The sequence below is a fragment of the Tachypleus tridentatus genome, chromosome 13, assembly GCF_004210375.1.
Source record: "Tachypleus tridentatus isolate NWPU-2018 chromosome 13, ASM421037v1, whole genome shotgun sequence".
Classification (NCBI taxonomy): domain Eukaryota; kingdom Metazoa; phylum Arthropoda; class Merostomata; order Xiphosura; family Limulidae; genus Tachypleus; species Tachypleus tridentatus.
Window position 1 is genome coordinate 264,623,058 of NC_134837.1, and position 18,012 is coordinate 264,641,069.

The 18,012-nt window shown below is 33.8% G+C and overlaps 2 protein-coding genes across 5 annotated transcripts; one reads left to right on the forward strand and one right to left on the reverse strand.

Annotated features, from left to right (window-relative positions):
• Positions 1-249: 249 nt before the first annotated feature.
• On the forward strand, positions 250-7,763 carry LOC143238952 (uncharacterized). 4 transcript variants are annotated; one of them, XM_076479620.1, is made up of 2 exons: positions 250-388; positions 6,546-7,763. In XM_076479620.1, exon 2 carries the CDS (start codon positions 6,583-6,585, stop codon positions 7,462-7,464), a length of 882 nt encoding a protein of 293 aa, XP_076335735.1. In that variant the 5' UTR covers positions 250-388; positions 6,546-6,582; the 3' UTR covers positions 7,465-7,763. The 4 variants fall into 4 exon arrangements, with proteins under 4 accessions (XP_076335735.1, XP_076335736.1, XP_076335733.1 ...); XM_076479621.1 differs by lacking the exon at positions 250-388 and adding an exon at positions 530-827; XM_076479618.1 differs by lacking the exon at positions 250-388 and adding an exon at positions 535-756.
• Positions 7,764-12,051: 4,288 nt separating this feature from the next.
• LOC143238891 (uncharacterized) lies at positions 12,052-15,159 on the reverse strand. Its single transcript, XM_076479520.1, has 3 exons — positions 14,703-15,159; positions 13,231-13,394; positions 12,052-12,283 (listed from the first exon to the last, which is right to left on the reverse strand). The coding sequence occupies exons 1-3, from the start codon at positions 14,988-14,990 to the stop codon at positions 12,055-12,057; spliced, it is 681 nt and encodes a 226-aa protein (XP_076335635.1). The 5' UTR covers positions 14,991-15,159; the 3' UTR covers positions 12,052-12,054.
• Between the last annotated feature and the right edge of the window lie 2,853 nt (positions 15,160-18,012).

The window sequence follows — 18,012 nt, forward strand, 5'->3', positions numbered from 1 at the left end:
CACTTAATAGCACATTACATTTTTACTGTAATATCTACGAGTCCCTGTTTGCCTTTAGTTTTTTTAGTAGTTATGGAAAAGTTTTTATGACTGAGAAATAACGGTATTTTTGGAGCATAAGAGTAGGCAGAGAAGGGCTTGACCTCACTTGCACTTCACTGGTATATCACGAAGAAACTGAATCAAAATAACACGTGAACAACTCTTGTAACATCCTTTTAGTCGTCCTCTCACATAAATAAAGAGAGTTTTCAGTCATTACGTTATATTAAGACCCTTGACACAAATTTGACAATCACTAAAAAAATCGGAGTGAGGGAAACTCGTCATTTACTACATAGCTCTTCTTTTAAACAAAGAAATTTCTGGGTGAAAATTACAGGTCGAGGTAAGTGTACAATACTGTACATTTAACAGCAGTTTTAACTTTGCCTGCAAAACCCTTTTTTCTCCAGTACTTATATGTATCTCAGTAGTGTTTGTTGTAAATAATAGAGCGCCCCCAAGTAACACAGCGGTGTTTGTACATTCGAATGTACAGAAAAAAATTAGAAGCTGAATTTGCTGCAAGTTAGTGGAGCAAATGAAGTTGAAGAGGTCACACGCAGATTCAATGTTTGCGGAGTAATTGGCTTGTTTTTTAGGGTAATTCAATATAGATTGCTCTACAAGGCTACAAATCACTCGAAGCTACCATACACTGTCATCCCTACCAATGACTGTTACCGCAAGTGATCACTGGGCCACGGATAATCGGTTAGTTTGTATAATGATTTAATTTTCCTTTACACAGCTGGGCTAAATGAACATAGATGTTTTAATAATAGGTAATACTAATGCTACTAACCTATTTTTTATAGGTTTATGGTTAATGACAAGAGATAGAATTCTTTCGTGTCAGCCTACTATGTGACATGTGTTAAGTTTGACGCTGTAGTTTCTTTTGTAAAAATCCACAATTCTGATGACGAAAACAGAATTCACGTTCTTTCAGGTAATTCGTCATAACCAAATTTAACTATCTTAAATACTTTATTTGCAAGCAACTTAATCCCTATCCTATCCAGCACTTATTAGGGGTAAGAAGTAACACTATAATATTATGTGTGTAACATATTTATTTTATATTATTCGAAACTGCTCCTTTCTTATATACAAACAGTGACTCAACAGTAAGTTTGAATGCTTAAAACATTTCGATACCCGTTTTGGGCAGATAGCCCAATGTGGCTTTCTTATCAGAAAACACATACAAACACATTCTACTGAATTAATCCTTTATATGATTCTGTTTAGGATTTTGTTTTACAAGCTTACTAAATGATCTCTGTGTCAGTATATTGTCAGGATAGTCTTATTTTCTCTTCGTTTTTAGGATACTAATATTTCGTTAGGTGATACATTGATAATAATATTTTTATTTTTTGTAACGTGTGCCATTTATATGGTGAATGTGCATTTTTAGTAAAATTATTTGAGAGCCTTGTAAAAGTTTGGTTTGAATTTCGCGTAAAGTTACACAACGGGTATCTGCGCTAGCCGTCCCTAATTTAGCATTATAATACTAGAGGGAAGGCAGCTAGTCATGACCACCTACTGCCAACTATTGGACTACTGTTTTACTAACGAATAGCGTGATTGATCGTCACATTATAACGCCCCACGGCGGAAAGAGCAACTATGATTAGTGTGATGGGGATTCAAACCCGCGACCCTCAGATTACGTGTTGAGTGATTTAACTACCAGGCCATTTACTTTTCATTCTAACCATTTGTTTTCTAATTCACTATTAGAGGTCTTAATCACGTATACAGGTTATATATTTAACAACAATAAGCCTAACGCTGAAACGACGTTATATGTATTATGCATGACCGTAGTTGACTAAGCACGTTTATTTCTCGAGGTAAACCCCTTAACTAAATCATAAAATTCAATAACAGAAACATTTATTTCATGAGAGATGACACATAGTTCATCAAGTGCTCTTGTCATTCAAGTGTTTGAGCCAGGACTTGCTGCTCAACACACTCAGCATTTTCAGCTGTTGAGAACGTTACAAATGTCCCACCTAATCTCGTTATTCCATTAAGAGTACTATTTATCGGAGGATACTCAAGACTAGTTGCTCCCTCTACCCCTAATCCTTAGTTTTTAAGCCAAGTTAAGGCCTCTGACTTGACATTTAAGTCCACGTTCATATAAAACAATCTTATGTTTTGGTTTGAAATAACGTTTGTAAAAGTATGTTACGGTAGCATAGATATAACAACTATGCTTAGTTATTTAGTTTACTTGTCATGTTAAGCTTCTCATTACCAGCATTAGTGTCGTAATTTCCTGTTCGGAGTTTTATTTTCGACAATCCGAGATCGTAAAGACACCAACGTCTGTTTTTATATCTCACCCCCTTTTCATACAATGTGTATAAACTACTGTAACCCATAACAAAAACTTTCAAATATATGGGAATTTACAAGTCCATAATTTATGTTTACGCGAACATTTAACCTAAGAATCATATGTAGGAATTTCCTCAAGGCTTTTATTCATCCTCTGATTTTCCATTTGTTTAATACATAATTCAGAATATAATGATATTCAAAGTAATCTCGTAAGATCATTTAACAACAATAAATAACATTTGTAAACTTGTTACCTGACATTTAATCAGATCCTGAATTGCGATATACTCCACCGAGTACACATTTAAATAGATCCAAATATAACGAAGTGAATGGTTACCATATTAGGTGAATGGGTTTGTGATAAATTTGAATGGATGGGGTTGAAGGATTAAGAAAATAACGCTCTTTTTTCTGTTGTTGTCATTATTCAAATTAAAGGAATCGATTTAAATGAGTTGAATTGTAATATCTTTCCATTTACAAGTAAAGATGCCAGATAAAACCTTGGTTTGCAGTAAAAATAAAAATACTGAATTAGTCTTATGATTTTTGTATGCTAAAAATGTATTTGCGATAGGAGCTTACATCTGCTAACAAGTTTAGCAGGCCCCCAGTGGCTCAGCAGTATGTCTGCAGACTTTCAACGCTATAAACCGGGTTTCGATACCCGTGGTGGGAAGAGCATAGATAGACCATTGTGTAGCTTTGTGCTTAATTCAAAACAACAACAGCAACAAGTTTAGCAGTTCTCGTCTAGTTTTGCCCTCTGTATGCAGAATATTTCTTCAGACATGACACACGTCTTTTGTTTCTTTCTATTAGAATCAAATTATTCCAACATTTCTCTAATGCATATCAATTGTCCATCATGAAAAGTGTGAAATACTCATGTGACTTTCTCTATAAACGTCAATCGAACCATCACTTCAAAGTCTGGTAGAAGACGTAAGCACGGGAGGAATATGGAGAGGAAGGGTGAGAAGTGTGAAAGGGGGAAGTACCTATTAAAAATGTATTTTATGTAAAGAAAAATGATAACTTCCGATACGATACTTCCTTCCTCTCATAAGATTAACTAGAATCTCACTTTATTTATGTGGAGGGATCAGTACAAGGAAATGAAAATATCAACTAAAATCATCCAAAGGATAACCCCTGAAAATGAGAGAGCTAGATCCAAAGATCTGATAAGGAAGGCTGCATTATTTCTGATCAGGTATACTCTTTCGCATCAATGAAATGTGCGTAGAATCGGAAAATTTATGAAGTGATTACATCGCGAGTGATTTAAAGTGAGTCAACGTGGCTGTACAGTACGGATTTCTGATTGAGGAATATCTAGTTAGGCTCCACTCACCACAGGAGGGTATCCCTGTAAAGAATTTATATAGCAATAAGACATAAAGTATATTTCGATCAGGAAAAGAATAGAGATGACAGGAAACACGAGGACTTACCCACTGAGATCTTTGGGAGGAGGAAATTATCCACATAAAGAAGATAGGTGTGGTGACTAATCAATGGTAAACATTTCAAATCTTCAATGTCCACAGGCTAAGACGACAAGAAAATATTTTTAAAGTAATGGTAAAACATGAAGCACAACGAAGTAGGATCAAATGTAAGGGAATGGAAAACCATGAAGTCTGGAAGACTAGGTCACGAGGGGGATGTATTAACATAATAAGGACACTGGGAAGCAAAAAGTCGATGGTGTAGCGAAAAACAAATGGTATAGGATAAGGCAGCCCGATTACTTTAGATCAAAGAGACTGTAAAGACTTTTGGTTGAAAAGCCATGTGAGAAATTCAGACACAGTAGGTCAGACAGTGAGGAATCGGAATCTCCGACGAAATGTGGAACACTTTCCACTTGTGCTGATACATTGAAGAAAGATGCAGGTAATGAGCCTAAAGGAGAGCAACTCACTGACAGAAAACTGACCTCTTCATCAAAGACTGAATAAAAGCCAGGTGTGAAGATAAATGACATGAACGGCGAAAGGTAGAACCAGTGACCAAGGCTGATGAAGAATGGAGGAAGACAAGGGAAAAAGTGCTGGTGAGAAAAGCTGCAGTTGAGGTAATCGTGCAAACTACAATTGAGCTGGCCAATAGGGAGGAGTTTAAAAGACTCGAAAGGAGTGGTATAGATGGAAGAGATCGCTCAACTAAGTAATCGAATAGAAGGATAAACATAAATGAGCAATCGTGGGACCGATCTTAGCTGAAGGAATTGAGTGCTCAAGCCGGAGGATAAGGTACCGGGGACCATAAAAGGAGTAATTTGTGATGAAGAGTTGTGGCAAATGCATCAAATGTGGAAAACCACAAAGATTACAAAGTTGTTGAAACCATTCAAATTTTTAACTACGTTAATAAAATTTTCACGTATATTTCAATGGTATTGACAAAACTACGGTGTCATGTCTGAGGGTTTATAACACTGAAAATTGGATTTCGATAATCGCGGTGGGTATAGCACAGCTAGCCCTTTATGAAACTTTGTGCGCGATAGCGGAGTGATGAAAGAGAATTAATTATATATACATACGTAAACATCGCAAAACGGAAACAGAAACTAACGTGGCAGGGATTTAGTTGAGAGAGAGAGAAATCAGAAGAATTATCTCTACACCTGGGGTGTTCAGGAACGTTGTGGTTCCTATTCGTCCCCTTTCGTGGAAGGTTATTGAATTTAGCTCTTTTTTGGTGAAGGAGTGAAGTTGGTCATAATTAATATTATTCATGAACGAGGCAAAGATAGCACCGGAGAAAACAGCCAGAACTCGTCCGGAAATACATAAACATCATGACCGGATTAAGACCTTTATAGGCCCTAAGCACCTAAAAGATTATGGTGCCCCATATATATAGGCAATTTATAAAGCTAATTTCATAGTGTTCGCATTTTCCCTATGAAATGCTAAAAAAGTTTTTATTTTTATTTTCTCTTTTCTTATTTTCATCTTTCGAAGCTCTACCAAATAAGTGGTTGAGTCTAACAACGCAAAATGCATGTTTTGTCTTCATGTTCAATGGCCTTAAGATTGTGGCCAGCAGTGTATATATTTGTCACATTTGGTTAGTTTTATCCAGAAAACGAGTTTGGTTACAATCTTTGTAACTCATCTGTTTACTAAATCCAAAACGTGAGACAGACGCTTGTGTTTGTGCAATTTTCAACAGAACTTTGATTTTTCGGCCAAGCACGTCCAGGTGGTTAAGGCACTCGATTCGTGATCCGAAGGTCGCGGGTTCGAATGCTCGTCACACCAAACATGCTCGTTCTTTCCGCCTTGGGGGCATTATAAAGTTACGGTCAGTCTCACTATTCGTTGGCAAAAAAGTAGCCTAAGTGTTGGCGGTGGGTGGTGATGACTAGCTGGCTTCCCTTTAGTCTTACACTGCTAAATTAGGGACGGCTAGCACAGATAGCCCTTGTGTAGCTTTGCGCGAAATTCAAAGCAATCATTGACTTTTTTTTATTACAAAAATAATATTTGTTAGTTTGAAAACTCTCATAGGCTGGTTACCAGAATAATACTACACCGAACACACATTAATAAAAGGTCAGACTCTTGTGTGTTCGTATTTTTTAATACCTTGTTTCAAAATTAATGTGCGAATTTAAGACAACACATGCAAAATTTCCTCAGCTTTATAAATATGACTAAAAAAGAGAAAAAAAAGACTTAATCTTTCGAGATTAGATATTCAAATTAGCCTTAAGCAGGGTTAGATGTTCATTTATTCAAGATGAATTAGTAAAGGTTTGGTTTGTTTTCAAATTCGCGCATAGCTACTCGAGGGCTATCTGTGCTAGCCTTCCTTAATTTAGCAGAGTAAGAGTAGAGGGAAGGCAATTAATCATTACCACCCACCGCCAACTCTTGTGCTACTATTTTTCCAACGAATAGTGGGATTGACCGTAATATTATAACGTCCCTATAGCTGAAAGGGCGAGCGTGTTTGTGTAACGGAAATTTGAACCTGCTACCATCGGATTACGAAAGAAATGGAATGGACTGTAGTAGTTCCTTCTTTCAGTAGGTTAATTTACACTAATTTTACTTTGTATTTTATGTTTCACTGATTTTATTAAAAGTAAAATTAAATTATTCTATGTTTTTAAGGTCGATTATTCGAATAAATAGAAGAGATTTGTTGACGATGGAATCCAGGTTGACCAAAGAAGAAGCTTTGTATTTTATATCTAAAATTCTTGAGATACCAGAGGCTAAGAGAAAATTGGTAACAGATCGCAGTGCTTTCCTAGATCATGTTATACAGACGATCCACCAAGTAATTCCTTTTCAAAATATATCTTTACTTTCACTGGAACCGGATCATCGTCACATACCAACATGGGCTGAAATTAAAGAAGCCATGATGGCTAAACAAGGAGGAACGTGTTACATTCTCAATGTCTTTGTGAAATATTTACTTCAAGCTTTGGGCTTTGACGTATATCATACTGCATCTGCGTTTGGTTTTCCAAACAATCATATTTCTACAATTGTTCGAAACTTGTCGTCACGTGGCACTAAACATCTGGTGGATTTCAGCGCCTTCCCAACGTTCAAAGCAATCCCCTTAGATTTCAAAGAAGAATCACCAGTTTATAGCATGTCATTTCTCAAATTTAAGTTTGTTCGTCAAGGAAATTTAATAATACGAGTTCATAAAACTTTAGACATTCCTATACCCAAGAATCGGCGTAATAAAGACGGTTGGTCTGATTATTTTATTTTTGATCTTGAACCTCGGGATCTTTCTTACTTTGAAGAAGATATGACTAAAGTATACACCGTTGCAGGAGTAAACTCTCCAATTTTAGAAAATTTATATTTTATTAACTTTCCTGGGCTCCAACTCTGCGGTATAAAGAACAAGTTTGAGCTCTCAGAAGGCGCCGATCAGAAAACTCAATATAAGCAGCTTTCATCAAAGTTCGAAGTGGTTCAGTCAATTATTAACAAATATCCTCAATTTCGCGAAGATCAGATCATCTCAGCAATTGACAGAATAAATTTGTTCACCATTTATAAGTAAAGACGTAACGTGTTGCTTCATCCTTTTATTACTTCCTGGATAAAATAAAAGATTCAACTTTATTATTGTGTTAAATGTTTAAATCATGTGTCGAAATGAAGTCGCGTATTTGTAGCCTCAGGCAAAGTTTAATTTTTTCTCATCAATAAAAGAAAAGTTTTAACCGTTTTATTATATAAATTGTTTAGCATTACATTTAAAGGTAGCTGTATTTACCATTCTTTAAAGTTGTAAACTATACGAACGATATACTGTATACTTTTTTTATTTCCAATAAACTCGAATATTTTTCCCCAAAACGGTTTCTTTTCGCATTTACTTCGATCCTATGAACATCACTTGCCTCTCTTGTGAAGACTGGGTGGTACAAAAAATTTATATAAATTGATTTGTTTTTGGACAAGTTATCTCTTCGACGTTTTGTTAACATAATAATTAAAGCGCTGGACGGTGAATCGAAGGCTCGAGACCAGTACTACTTTACCTGCTTTATCAGCCTTGAAAAAGTTATAAAAGTAAATGTTTATTCTGGGGTTTGGTTCCAAAGACCTGAAAAATCCACTGTACTGGCTGATTCTACTGGGTTTTTGGTTAGTAAATCAAATTAAAAACAGCTACTAGTACGTGAACTCTAAAGGACTTTTTTCAACCTGCCCGTTTTACCCACATGCTCAATAGATAGGAGTTCAGGTTGAGAATTCCAATTCCTTTCTTCGATAAAACGTTTTCATTGGACTGTTTGTTTCTCACAAAGCTGTCAAGGTAATTAAGGAATGCTTTTTATGTATTTATCTCTACCACAGAAAAGTATTGATTTAGCTAACCCAGAAATCACTACAAAAAACCATCCGCGATGCTCGTTCCAGTCAGCACTGGTCCCTTCCCAAAAATAATATAAACTACTTGGTGATCATTCAACCTAGAACTTAGAATTTCTTGCAAAGTTACTATTGTATGTTTGTTTTCAATTTTACAGTAGCCGTCCCTAATTTAGCAGTGTAAGACTAGAGGGAAGGCAGCTAGTCATTACCAAACACCGCCAACTCTTGGGCTACTCTTTTCCCAACGAATAGTGGGATTGATCAGGACATAATAACCTCCCAACGGCGAAAAGTAGCGAACATGTTTGGAGGGATGGTGTTCGAACCTACAACCCTCATATTACGAGTCGAGAGTCCTGCAAAGTTATTTTATTGGTGGGAGACTTTTGGAGCACACTGACTGCTAATTAGCAGCATATATAAAAACCAATTCAGAATCATTTTGACTAAAACAATCAAATAAACAACAAACTAACGTTTAACTCCATTTTGTTTTCAACTTCTGAAAAAAGGAACTAGCGTCTGGCTATCTGTGCTGTATCCACCACAGATATCTTATACAGATTATAGGGTTAAATGCTCTAAAGCTGAGAGAATAATCTACTCGGTCAACGTTTGGAATACAAGAAAAATAACGTGATCAGCAAAATAACATGTTAGTTAAACAAAGACTTTAGTGACCCTAGAAATGAGAAACTTATGGCTACCATTGCTTGAATTCACATTCAGTTGCTCCACCAATCAAAATCAAGAATGAACAACCAATTAAAGCACATCCACCTGAATAATATATATATATAGAAGGCATACAGTACCTTCCACATGGGTTAGTTAGTAAGTCAAATGTACAGGATTTGTAGCGTTGATGTTTATGAAGATATTATGAGCATATTGTAAGTTCTGTTTTTGTGTTGTTTTTTATCACTATGCAACTGACGTTATGAAAAATTGTAATCTGTAAATGTGATGAAACAAACTCTGGGGTTGGCGTTATGTCTTCTCTAGAACTGGGAGCACTGACCTAATGATGCAGGTCTCTGTCGTCTGATTCTGCTGATTGTAATTAGTTCATCGGTTGTCAGTTTAAACAGTCTAAAACATCTCATTTCAAACCAACATCATGAAGGCAACTGCTTCTCTGGTTTTCTTTGAGGCTTTAACTTGCATCTGAAGAACGAAAATCCAACTGTCCAGAGAAACCACTGTTAACTTGTCAAAATTATCAAAAGCCTAAACGATATGGAAGGAGTTTAAGAGCAGTCAGTCTGCTGACAATGTTGAGATCACAATACAAATTTAGGGGTAAGATGCACATGACTGGGGCTCTATCACAGAGCAGATGTAAAGCCCATAGATACCATGCATACTTGCCAAAAATATGGAAGCTTAATGTTCATACCCCGTAATTCAAACTTTATATGTTATCTTAAGTTTTATTCACTCTGGTACACTTTATGAATTTACCTTAAAATAACTTTTAATTTTACTATTACGGTGAAGAGGAACAGAAGTTTCTGAGTGTCCCTGGTTGTATAATAGTCCCTTTATTAGATTTTAAACCCATAGTAACTGTCAAGTCGATATAATATGCACAAACCAATACATTAATTTTGTTCGTTCACACAGTGTAAATATCTAACCAAGTCATAGGGTACTTTGGTTAAACTTACTGAATAATTTTTGGATTAAAAAATGAAAATCATGTAACTTTATTTAATTTTATTATTTAATGCGTCATGAAATTTCCAAAATTTTACTCAGAGGATTCTCAACTAAGAAGCCGAGTCCAAAGAGCAATCTACAAGTGATTAAAATGTGGTTCAAAACAAAAACAAAATGTACATTGTCATCAAGTGAAATTAATGAAGGTTATTTACAATTTTATTTGTTCTAATATAAAATACAGAAAATTTACAATAGTGGGATTGATCATCACATTATAATGCCCCCACAGCTGAAAGGGCAAGCATGTTTGATGTGATGGGCATTCAAATCCGTGACCCTCAGATTATGACTCGAATGCCTTAACGCACCTGGCCATGATGGCTGAATAAAAGAATCAAACTCATTGATATATTGTATCTCAGGACAAATGGTATAGGCACTAACATTTTTAGTAAAAAAGCAGAGAACAACGTTTCAATCTGAAGATGGCCTAAGATGGTTAAAATGTTGTTCTCTGCTTCATTAGTAAAAGTGTTAATGCCCATACCAGCCATCCTGAGATACATTTTTACTTCAAGTGGTTTTCTTGTTATAACAAATCACTGATAAATTATCGTCATATGAGGTGAAGGAACAGCTGTAAATGCCTGTATTTTTTAGTATTTTGTGTTTTATATCTGAACAACAACTTACATGACACTTGTTAAACAAGGTCACAGACCTTAAATATTCAGGAACAGCCATCCCTTATTAAAACTGCTAATCAGATGAAGGTTAACGAGCTGTTATCACCTCCCACCTACGTAGCTACTTTTAATCAAATCATACGGCTGACTGTCATGGCTACAACATGTCTACAGAAAATGATTAATGGCATACTGTGACTCAAACCTCAGTCCTCACAACACACACCTCAATGTGATAACTACAGAAAATTAATGGCATACTGTGGTTCAAACCTTAGTTCTCACAACCCACAGCTCAATGTGATAACTACAGAAGATTAATGGCATGTTGTGGCTCAAACCTTAGTTCTCACAACCCACAGCTCAGTGTGAAAACTACAAAGTCATATCAACCAAAAGACAAAAAAATTGGATCTAGAAACTGTCCAAAACTTTAAAGAATGTCGGATATTACTAACAGCTTTTCTTATAACTGCATTTAAATAAATATAATAAGTGGTGGTCAACCTTCAGCTCAGTTTAAAGTTATCACCTGTTGAACACTAAATCAAATCTGCAAGGCAAAGATGTTGAGCAACCATACCACTCAAAGATTATTTTAGTAGGTTACTTCTGTAGCAAGTCTTCTGTGAAAATAACAGATGTCAAAACATAAATATTTTTCACAACATAACATTCTGTTAAATTTCTTTTTACCTGAGGATTACTGCAGATGTCTTTACATGATAATATGTCACCTTTTTCATCAGTAATGAACATACTTAGGATGTCTCCTGGTATTAAACACGAAGCCATGAGCCTGATAAAAAGAACATACACATATCACCAAGTTTCTGCACAACTTGGCAGCCTTGTTTTAGAATTTTTCTGCCCAATCAAAAGCACATGTATTTATTATGAAATTATTACTCCTTAAAAAAGTAATTATTCATGTTTTATGTCTAACTTAATATTCCTTCTTTTTACATATATTTTATTACACATAGCTACAATTCCACCCATTTATGACCTCCTACAGTTGAGTAGAGACCTGTGAGTAATATTTGTGAGGTTTAATACTTGCCCCAATAACTTTAGTTAATGTAGTCAAATTAGTTGTTTGTTCTTGCTTCTGTTTGGAATGTGGGTTCAACCAATGGTAGCCACAGGTTTCTAATTTCCAATGATGCTTAGTCTTGATGTGGTTAACTAATATAAGCTGCAAAATTTGAAAACAACACCATGAGCTCAGTGAAAACACTTCAATCCAAATGAAAATTGTAAGTTTTGCAACTATAAGGTCAGATCCTCTAAAGATGGAATTGAACGTTACTTAATAATGTCAACCCTTAATTATTTCACACTGTACAATAAAACTTTTGTTCATTTAGCATGAATGATAACAATAATAATATCAAACAAATTCAATATTGTAATTTTCAACAAGATATTAATTTGTATGTATTTTGATGAAGTATTTTAACATAAACAGCAATAAAGAACAAGAAGGTATACCAGTTGTCCCTTAAATGGACTATTCTTAGACTTCTACAAGTTCTGTCTGTCAGATAGAGATCACCTTGTTGGGTGCCTATGGCAACACAATCTCCCTTTGATGCATAATTCATGGTGGTAACTTCATCCAATAACTTGTGCTGATTCTGAACTCTACAGTAAAATAAACACTGATTTAATCTTCAAGTATAACACAGTCAAATATCAAAATAGTTGTTTCTTCTGTGAAAATTATTAATAATTATTAGTAATTTTCAATTACTAATTTGTTCATTGTTTTTGTGACAATAAATATATTCTCTTCTTTAAGTTTGACTTCTAACAATTTTTCAACATACATCATAACTGATGGATAATGTACATGGTATATTTATAAATTTGATTGTAAAGTTGGTAATAAATGCCTATTAAAGAAACACTTGTACGAATATATCAGTGACTATGTACTCAAGTTACACAGCTCAAGTGTAGAGGATAATGTTTTGAATGTCTTCTGCCTTTCGTCTTCAGATCAGCCTGTGCAAACTACCACAGGTATTATATATTATCAAGGTGGATGCACTTTAATTCGTTGTTTGTTCTTGATTGTGATTGGAAGAGCGACTGAATGTGGGTTCAACCAATGGTAACCATAAGTTTCTAATTTCTAACGAACGTTTATTGTGGTCATGCAAATAAATTCCTTTATTAATTTTATTTGTCAAAACTGTTTGACTTGATGATTTTAGCTCTGTCTCAGCGTGCTTTGCTTCCAGTTTACATAGTATGTTCTACAATGGCTAATATCTACATTTTCATTAAACTTGTAGTGTCCTTGTGTTCTTGTTCCCAATTGTCTTTCCATTTCTCCAATGTAGTTTTGTTACCTTTTAACGTTTGTTAAAGTTTGATGTTCTTCATATTTATTGTCGTGATTTTTAAGTTTTTCTAATTTTACTGTCCAGCATCCTATGATTTATTCTTTATCAACTAATCTGACAAATTTCTTATTTATTTGTTATTATGTAAAAAGGTTTGTTTTCAGAGTCTGATATAAATAAGACAACTGTGTAGAAGTAAAACAAAAACCTTTACCGCAAAAAAACTATCAAAATACTTACTTTAAAGAGAATACTGAATTAGGCTTGTTTGAGGTAGAAACTTCCTTTTTTAGAGAGATCAAAAATGATTCATTTCGTTCCTTTGTGTGCTGGCTAACTGTACACAGTATTTGCTTCCCCTCTGGGTGTACAAAAACTGCTGTTGCTACGTTTTCTTCTGTCCACTAACATAAGAATATCATTAGTTACAAATAAGAAACTGACCAATAATTAGTAAACTGGTATCACTCAAAATCACAAAGCAATAACCAGAGTGTTTCTAGATTTATAACAATTTACAGTATTTTTTAACTAATGGACCTTTAATAAAAGCATATTAAACGACCATTTCAGAAACATATTACATTCATTAGAGATACAAGTAAAATCAGTTTTATTGCAAGCTTTATCAACTTTTTTCAAAGAAAGAAAACAAATAAAACACAATTTTCATCTTCTGTGTCATTACAGATATTGTACAGCACCTAATTAACACTTTTCACTCTAGAAATAATTGTAAATATTAATCTATTAATTTCCTTGATAATTTTTATCATTAGGTAAATTTCATAACAATTTCAAGATCACAAGGTTAAAACTAATTTCACATTGATTTTAATGCAAACTATTTTAGTCTTTATTTATATGAAATGATACAGCAAATGGACAACATCACATGTTCCTGCTGAAACTTATTTGTACAAAAGTAATTTGTTCTGAAAAAACAATATTTTTGTTTATACTGGTGTACATATAAATTATCTAAACACTTCACCAACACAACTCTCCTGTAAATTTGTATTAAAGAATTTTACATAAATCTATGAAGTGAAAAAAAAAAATGACTGAAAACTATAACACCTTTAAAGAGTTGACTATTTTCCTTCTTCCCAACCCAAAACAGTCAAATATTTGAATATTTAAGTTCTTAGTCAATTTTGAAATTCTCTTTCATATGTAATCTTGTGCATTAACTCTTCTATAAAAATAACATAAATCCAGATCAGAATACCACACAGGGTTGTCCAAAAGTAATAGGACTCTATGACACACACAAAAAATATACATTTTCTGAGAGCAACACCTATTCACAGTTTAAGTACAAACAAATATAAATAAAAAGAAATAGATCAGTTAGAAACCATCTTTTTTCCTTTTGGGAATTCCTTATGACACCTTTCCTGTACTGACTGAAAACCACATAGTAAGTAAGTACTATTACTTTCATATATTACATATACATGTGACAAAAAGCTAAAAATTATAACAAGACCTATGTAAAGGTTAGTTAATGTTGAAGAAAACTACAAGATATTATGACATGATTTAAACTGCATGAAATATCAATGTAATAATTTATCGATTTATGATCCACACTCCATTAACCATACAAGTCTTCTGTTTTCTTAGTGGCATTTTACAGATTCATTCTTTTACTTTCATACTGAGTGTATCATAATTTTTTGGATAAACTGAATCTGAACCGAACTTACCTCTTCATGGCCACAGTAACTAATGGCAGATAAGCTACCTTTTATAGTCAACTCCGATATTACCAGCTTTCCCAACTCATCCCCACTGAGAATGTGACGCCCATTGTTTGAAATCCTAACTATGTTCACTCGACCCTTGTGGTGTTTAGAATTATCATCTGTTAAAGTCTTCAAGTTCCAAAACTTCAGTGTTCGATCTTGAGAAGTTGGGATTAACTGTTCGTTGTTTATCACAGCACATCCCAGTACTGGCTCACTATATCCATACAAGGTGCACTTTTCACACATAAATTCACAAGCATTGCATGTGGTGACTTTATTGGCATGTCTTCATATAGAATAGCAAGAATGCTGTTTTATTCTTCAGATGCTTGAAGTATAGAACCATTAAATGGGAGTTACAACTGGAAACCTTATTTTGATGAACTTGTAACTTGTTGCCCTTTCCAATGAAGATAATTCTTGATTATGTTGTGTAGTGTTGCCTGGGGCACATGGAAAGCCACCCTCATTAGTTTTTATGTGTTTGGATTCTCACCTGTTACAAGAGACAACACACTTTGCTTTCATAACAAAAACGAACTTAGAAGAATGAGTAGAATTTACCTTTCTGCAAGGTAAAAGCTGGGTAGCTTTTATCGGGATATAACGCAGGTAGACTGGAAATCAAATTTCCATTTATATTCCTAAATGCTGATGAATCATCTACACATCCAGCAAAGATGTAACCTCCCTGAAAAACATATTTATATATTTGCATTTGAGTTATAGCTTATATATCTGCCTGTCTGTATCTAGATAAACAAATACAAGTCCACATTATAAATATAATAAAAATGTTGATTTTTATGTTCTGAATTCAGCTTTAAGCCATGATTGTGAATATCTATGCTGTCATTTCTTATTTAATCATGTAAGGTTTCCTGTAACTGAAGCCATCTGAACAGTCAAAAATGACTGTCTCAGGTTCATACCTAAAGAAAAATGTTTGGCAGACATAAATAAATTATAGACTATAGATGATTTCAATAATATAATTTTGTTTTTACTGCAAAGTTAAACAATAGGCTATCTCCACTCTGTCCATTTTGGAAAATCAAACCCCAAGTTTTAGCACTAAGTTTGTAAACATACTGTTGAACAACTGAGAGAAGGCTTAAGTTACGAAACATTTATACTAAGTAAAATAAAACAAATGTTACTGTAAGAACTTTAACATGGATTGAATTAATGACATTTATCAAGTAACGTGTTACACATGGTAAGATAACTTTTAAGTAGATCAATTACAGCTCTTTGTATTTGAATTAAATCATACATAATTACTTTATCTAAAATATTTTATAAATGGTTAGAAAGACAATCTTATCAATAAGATAAAACATTTAATACCAGTTGTTCTACTTCAGTCAGTATATTTATTGTACATTCATATCAACTCCTGTCACATGCAGAAATGTAATTTACTTTTAGTAAACACTGTTTATTCATAAAACATTTCATGAAACTGAAATATATATATTATATGTCTTACAAGATTCATATTATTATTATAAAATTAATGCAGTTTAAAAAGGTTGTCACTATAATTCCAATCTCAAAACTGCCTTACAGATTTTTTAATACATATTATATGCACATATTAAAAAGAAAACAAGTATTGGTTATGGGTAACTAAAGTTAATGCATCTTAATGCTAATTTAATTAAGTGGCATTTTCTACCTGTTTAACAATTTAAGCAACACGAGATAAATGACCAAGCTGAAGACCTCAAGGTTCAGGTAAAGTCATCCCAAATTTTGAACGTCAAATTGGAGAAAAAGAATGCAGTAAGATGCACTGTCACCAGACTGATTGATGACTGAGTTATAATGCTTTCATAGTTAGAGCTGTGGCATGCATTTTCAAACCTCTAACCCTTAAATATGAAGCATGACATGCCAACCACTAGGCCATGCTTGGCCCAATCTCACTGAAATATACCACCAATATTGCCTTCTTCAGTTTTACTATATGATACTGGTAAATTTAAGAAACTTGCTTACTGATTTATACTTAATAGTATAAATACACTATGGCACAATGGCTGTATGACAGATATACATTTTTGTGTTCACGAAGCCAATGTAAATTTCCTGATCAGGTATAGTTCTTCAATTTACAAAAAAATACGTTTATAATATGTACACGAATCTTAGCTAATGTTTACAACTCAACTAACAATGGATCATTATGCACATAAATAAATCCTACCTGACAATAACAACTTGACTGACAGTGGGTCATTATGCACACAAGTGAATCTTACCCAACAATCACAACTCAATTAACAATGGGTCATAATGCACACAAGTCAATTCTACCTAAAAATCACAATTTGACCAACAATGGGTCATAATGTGCACAAATGAATCCAACCTAACAGCCACAACTCAAGAAACAATGGGTCACAATACATACAAGTGAATCCTATCTTGAAACTGTAACTCAACTGATAATAATTCTGAAGATACATTTACACATGCAAGTTAAAACATACTTATGCATCCATGCACGCACATATATATTACTCTTTTGTGGCTAACACTTGTCTCGTCGTTATGTAAGTTATAGAAAAAACTAAATCTTCCTTTGAAATATTTACAAAAGTTTCTAAGTAAATACTTCATGGGTTACCATTAAACAGAAGTTAACACAGTTTAATGCCTTCAACATAATTGTCAATAAGCCACAAAAATAAAATTAAACAAAGAATTTATTGGAGTGCAGAGATACCAGTTGAGGATATATCAACAATGGTGATAGTTCCCAACTCTTGGAAGGAGCCAATCACAAAATGTCTTCAAATTTTTTTAAGTGCACAAGTTAGTATGTATTTTCATGGACAGTATGTAAATTTCAAAAATTTAATACATTTTTTGAAACAGTATTTAAAAAGCATACATTTTTGAATCACACTGTTTTTCTAAAGCACTTTATCTAGTTAAAGTTATACTACAACTACATCACAGACACACCTTTTTTCTTTATACACAATGAATTCTGAAGAGAAAAAAATAAAAACTTCATGACTGCTTCTATTATACTGACTGGAAAACTAGATCCCAGCATGAGGTGCAGCTTACCAAAATTGTTAAATTTAAAACATGAATTTTTTCAATATGATCTGAATAAATTGTAAAATGAGAACACATTCATATTGGGAACCTTAGATATATTTGGTACCAGGCCCACTAAAGAGTCTATCTCTTTAGTAACATGACTTGAAATTTCAACCTGCATATTACAAAATGAGTACCCTAACCACCA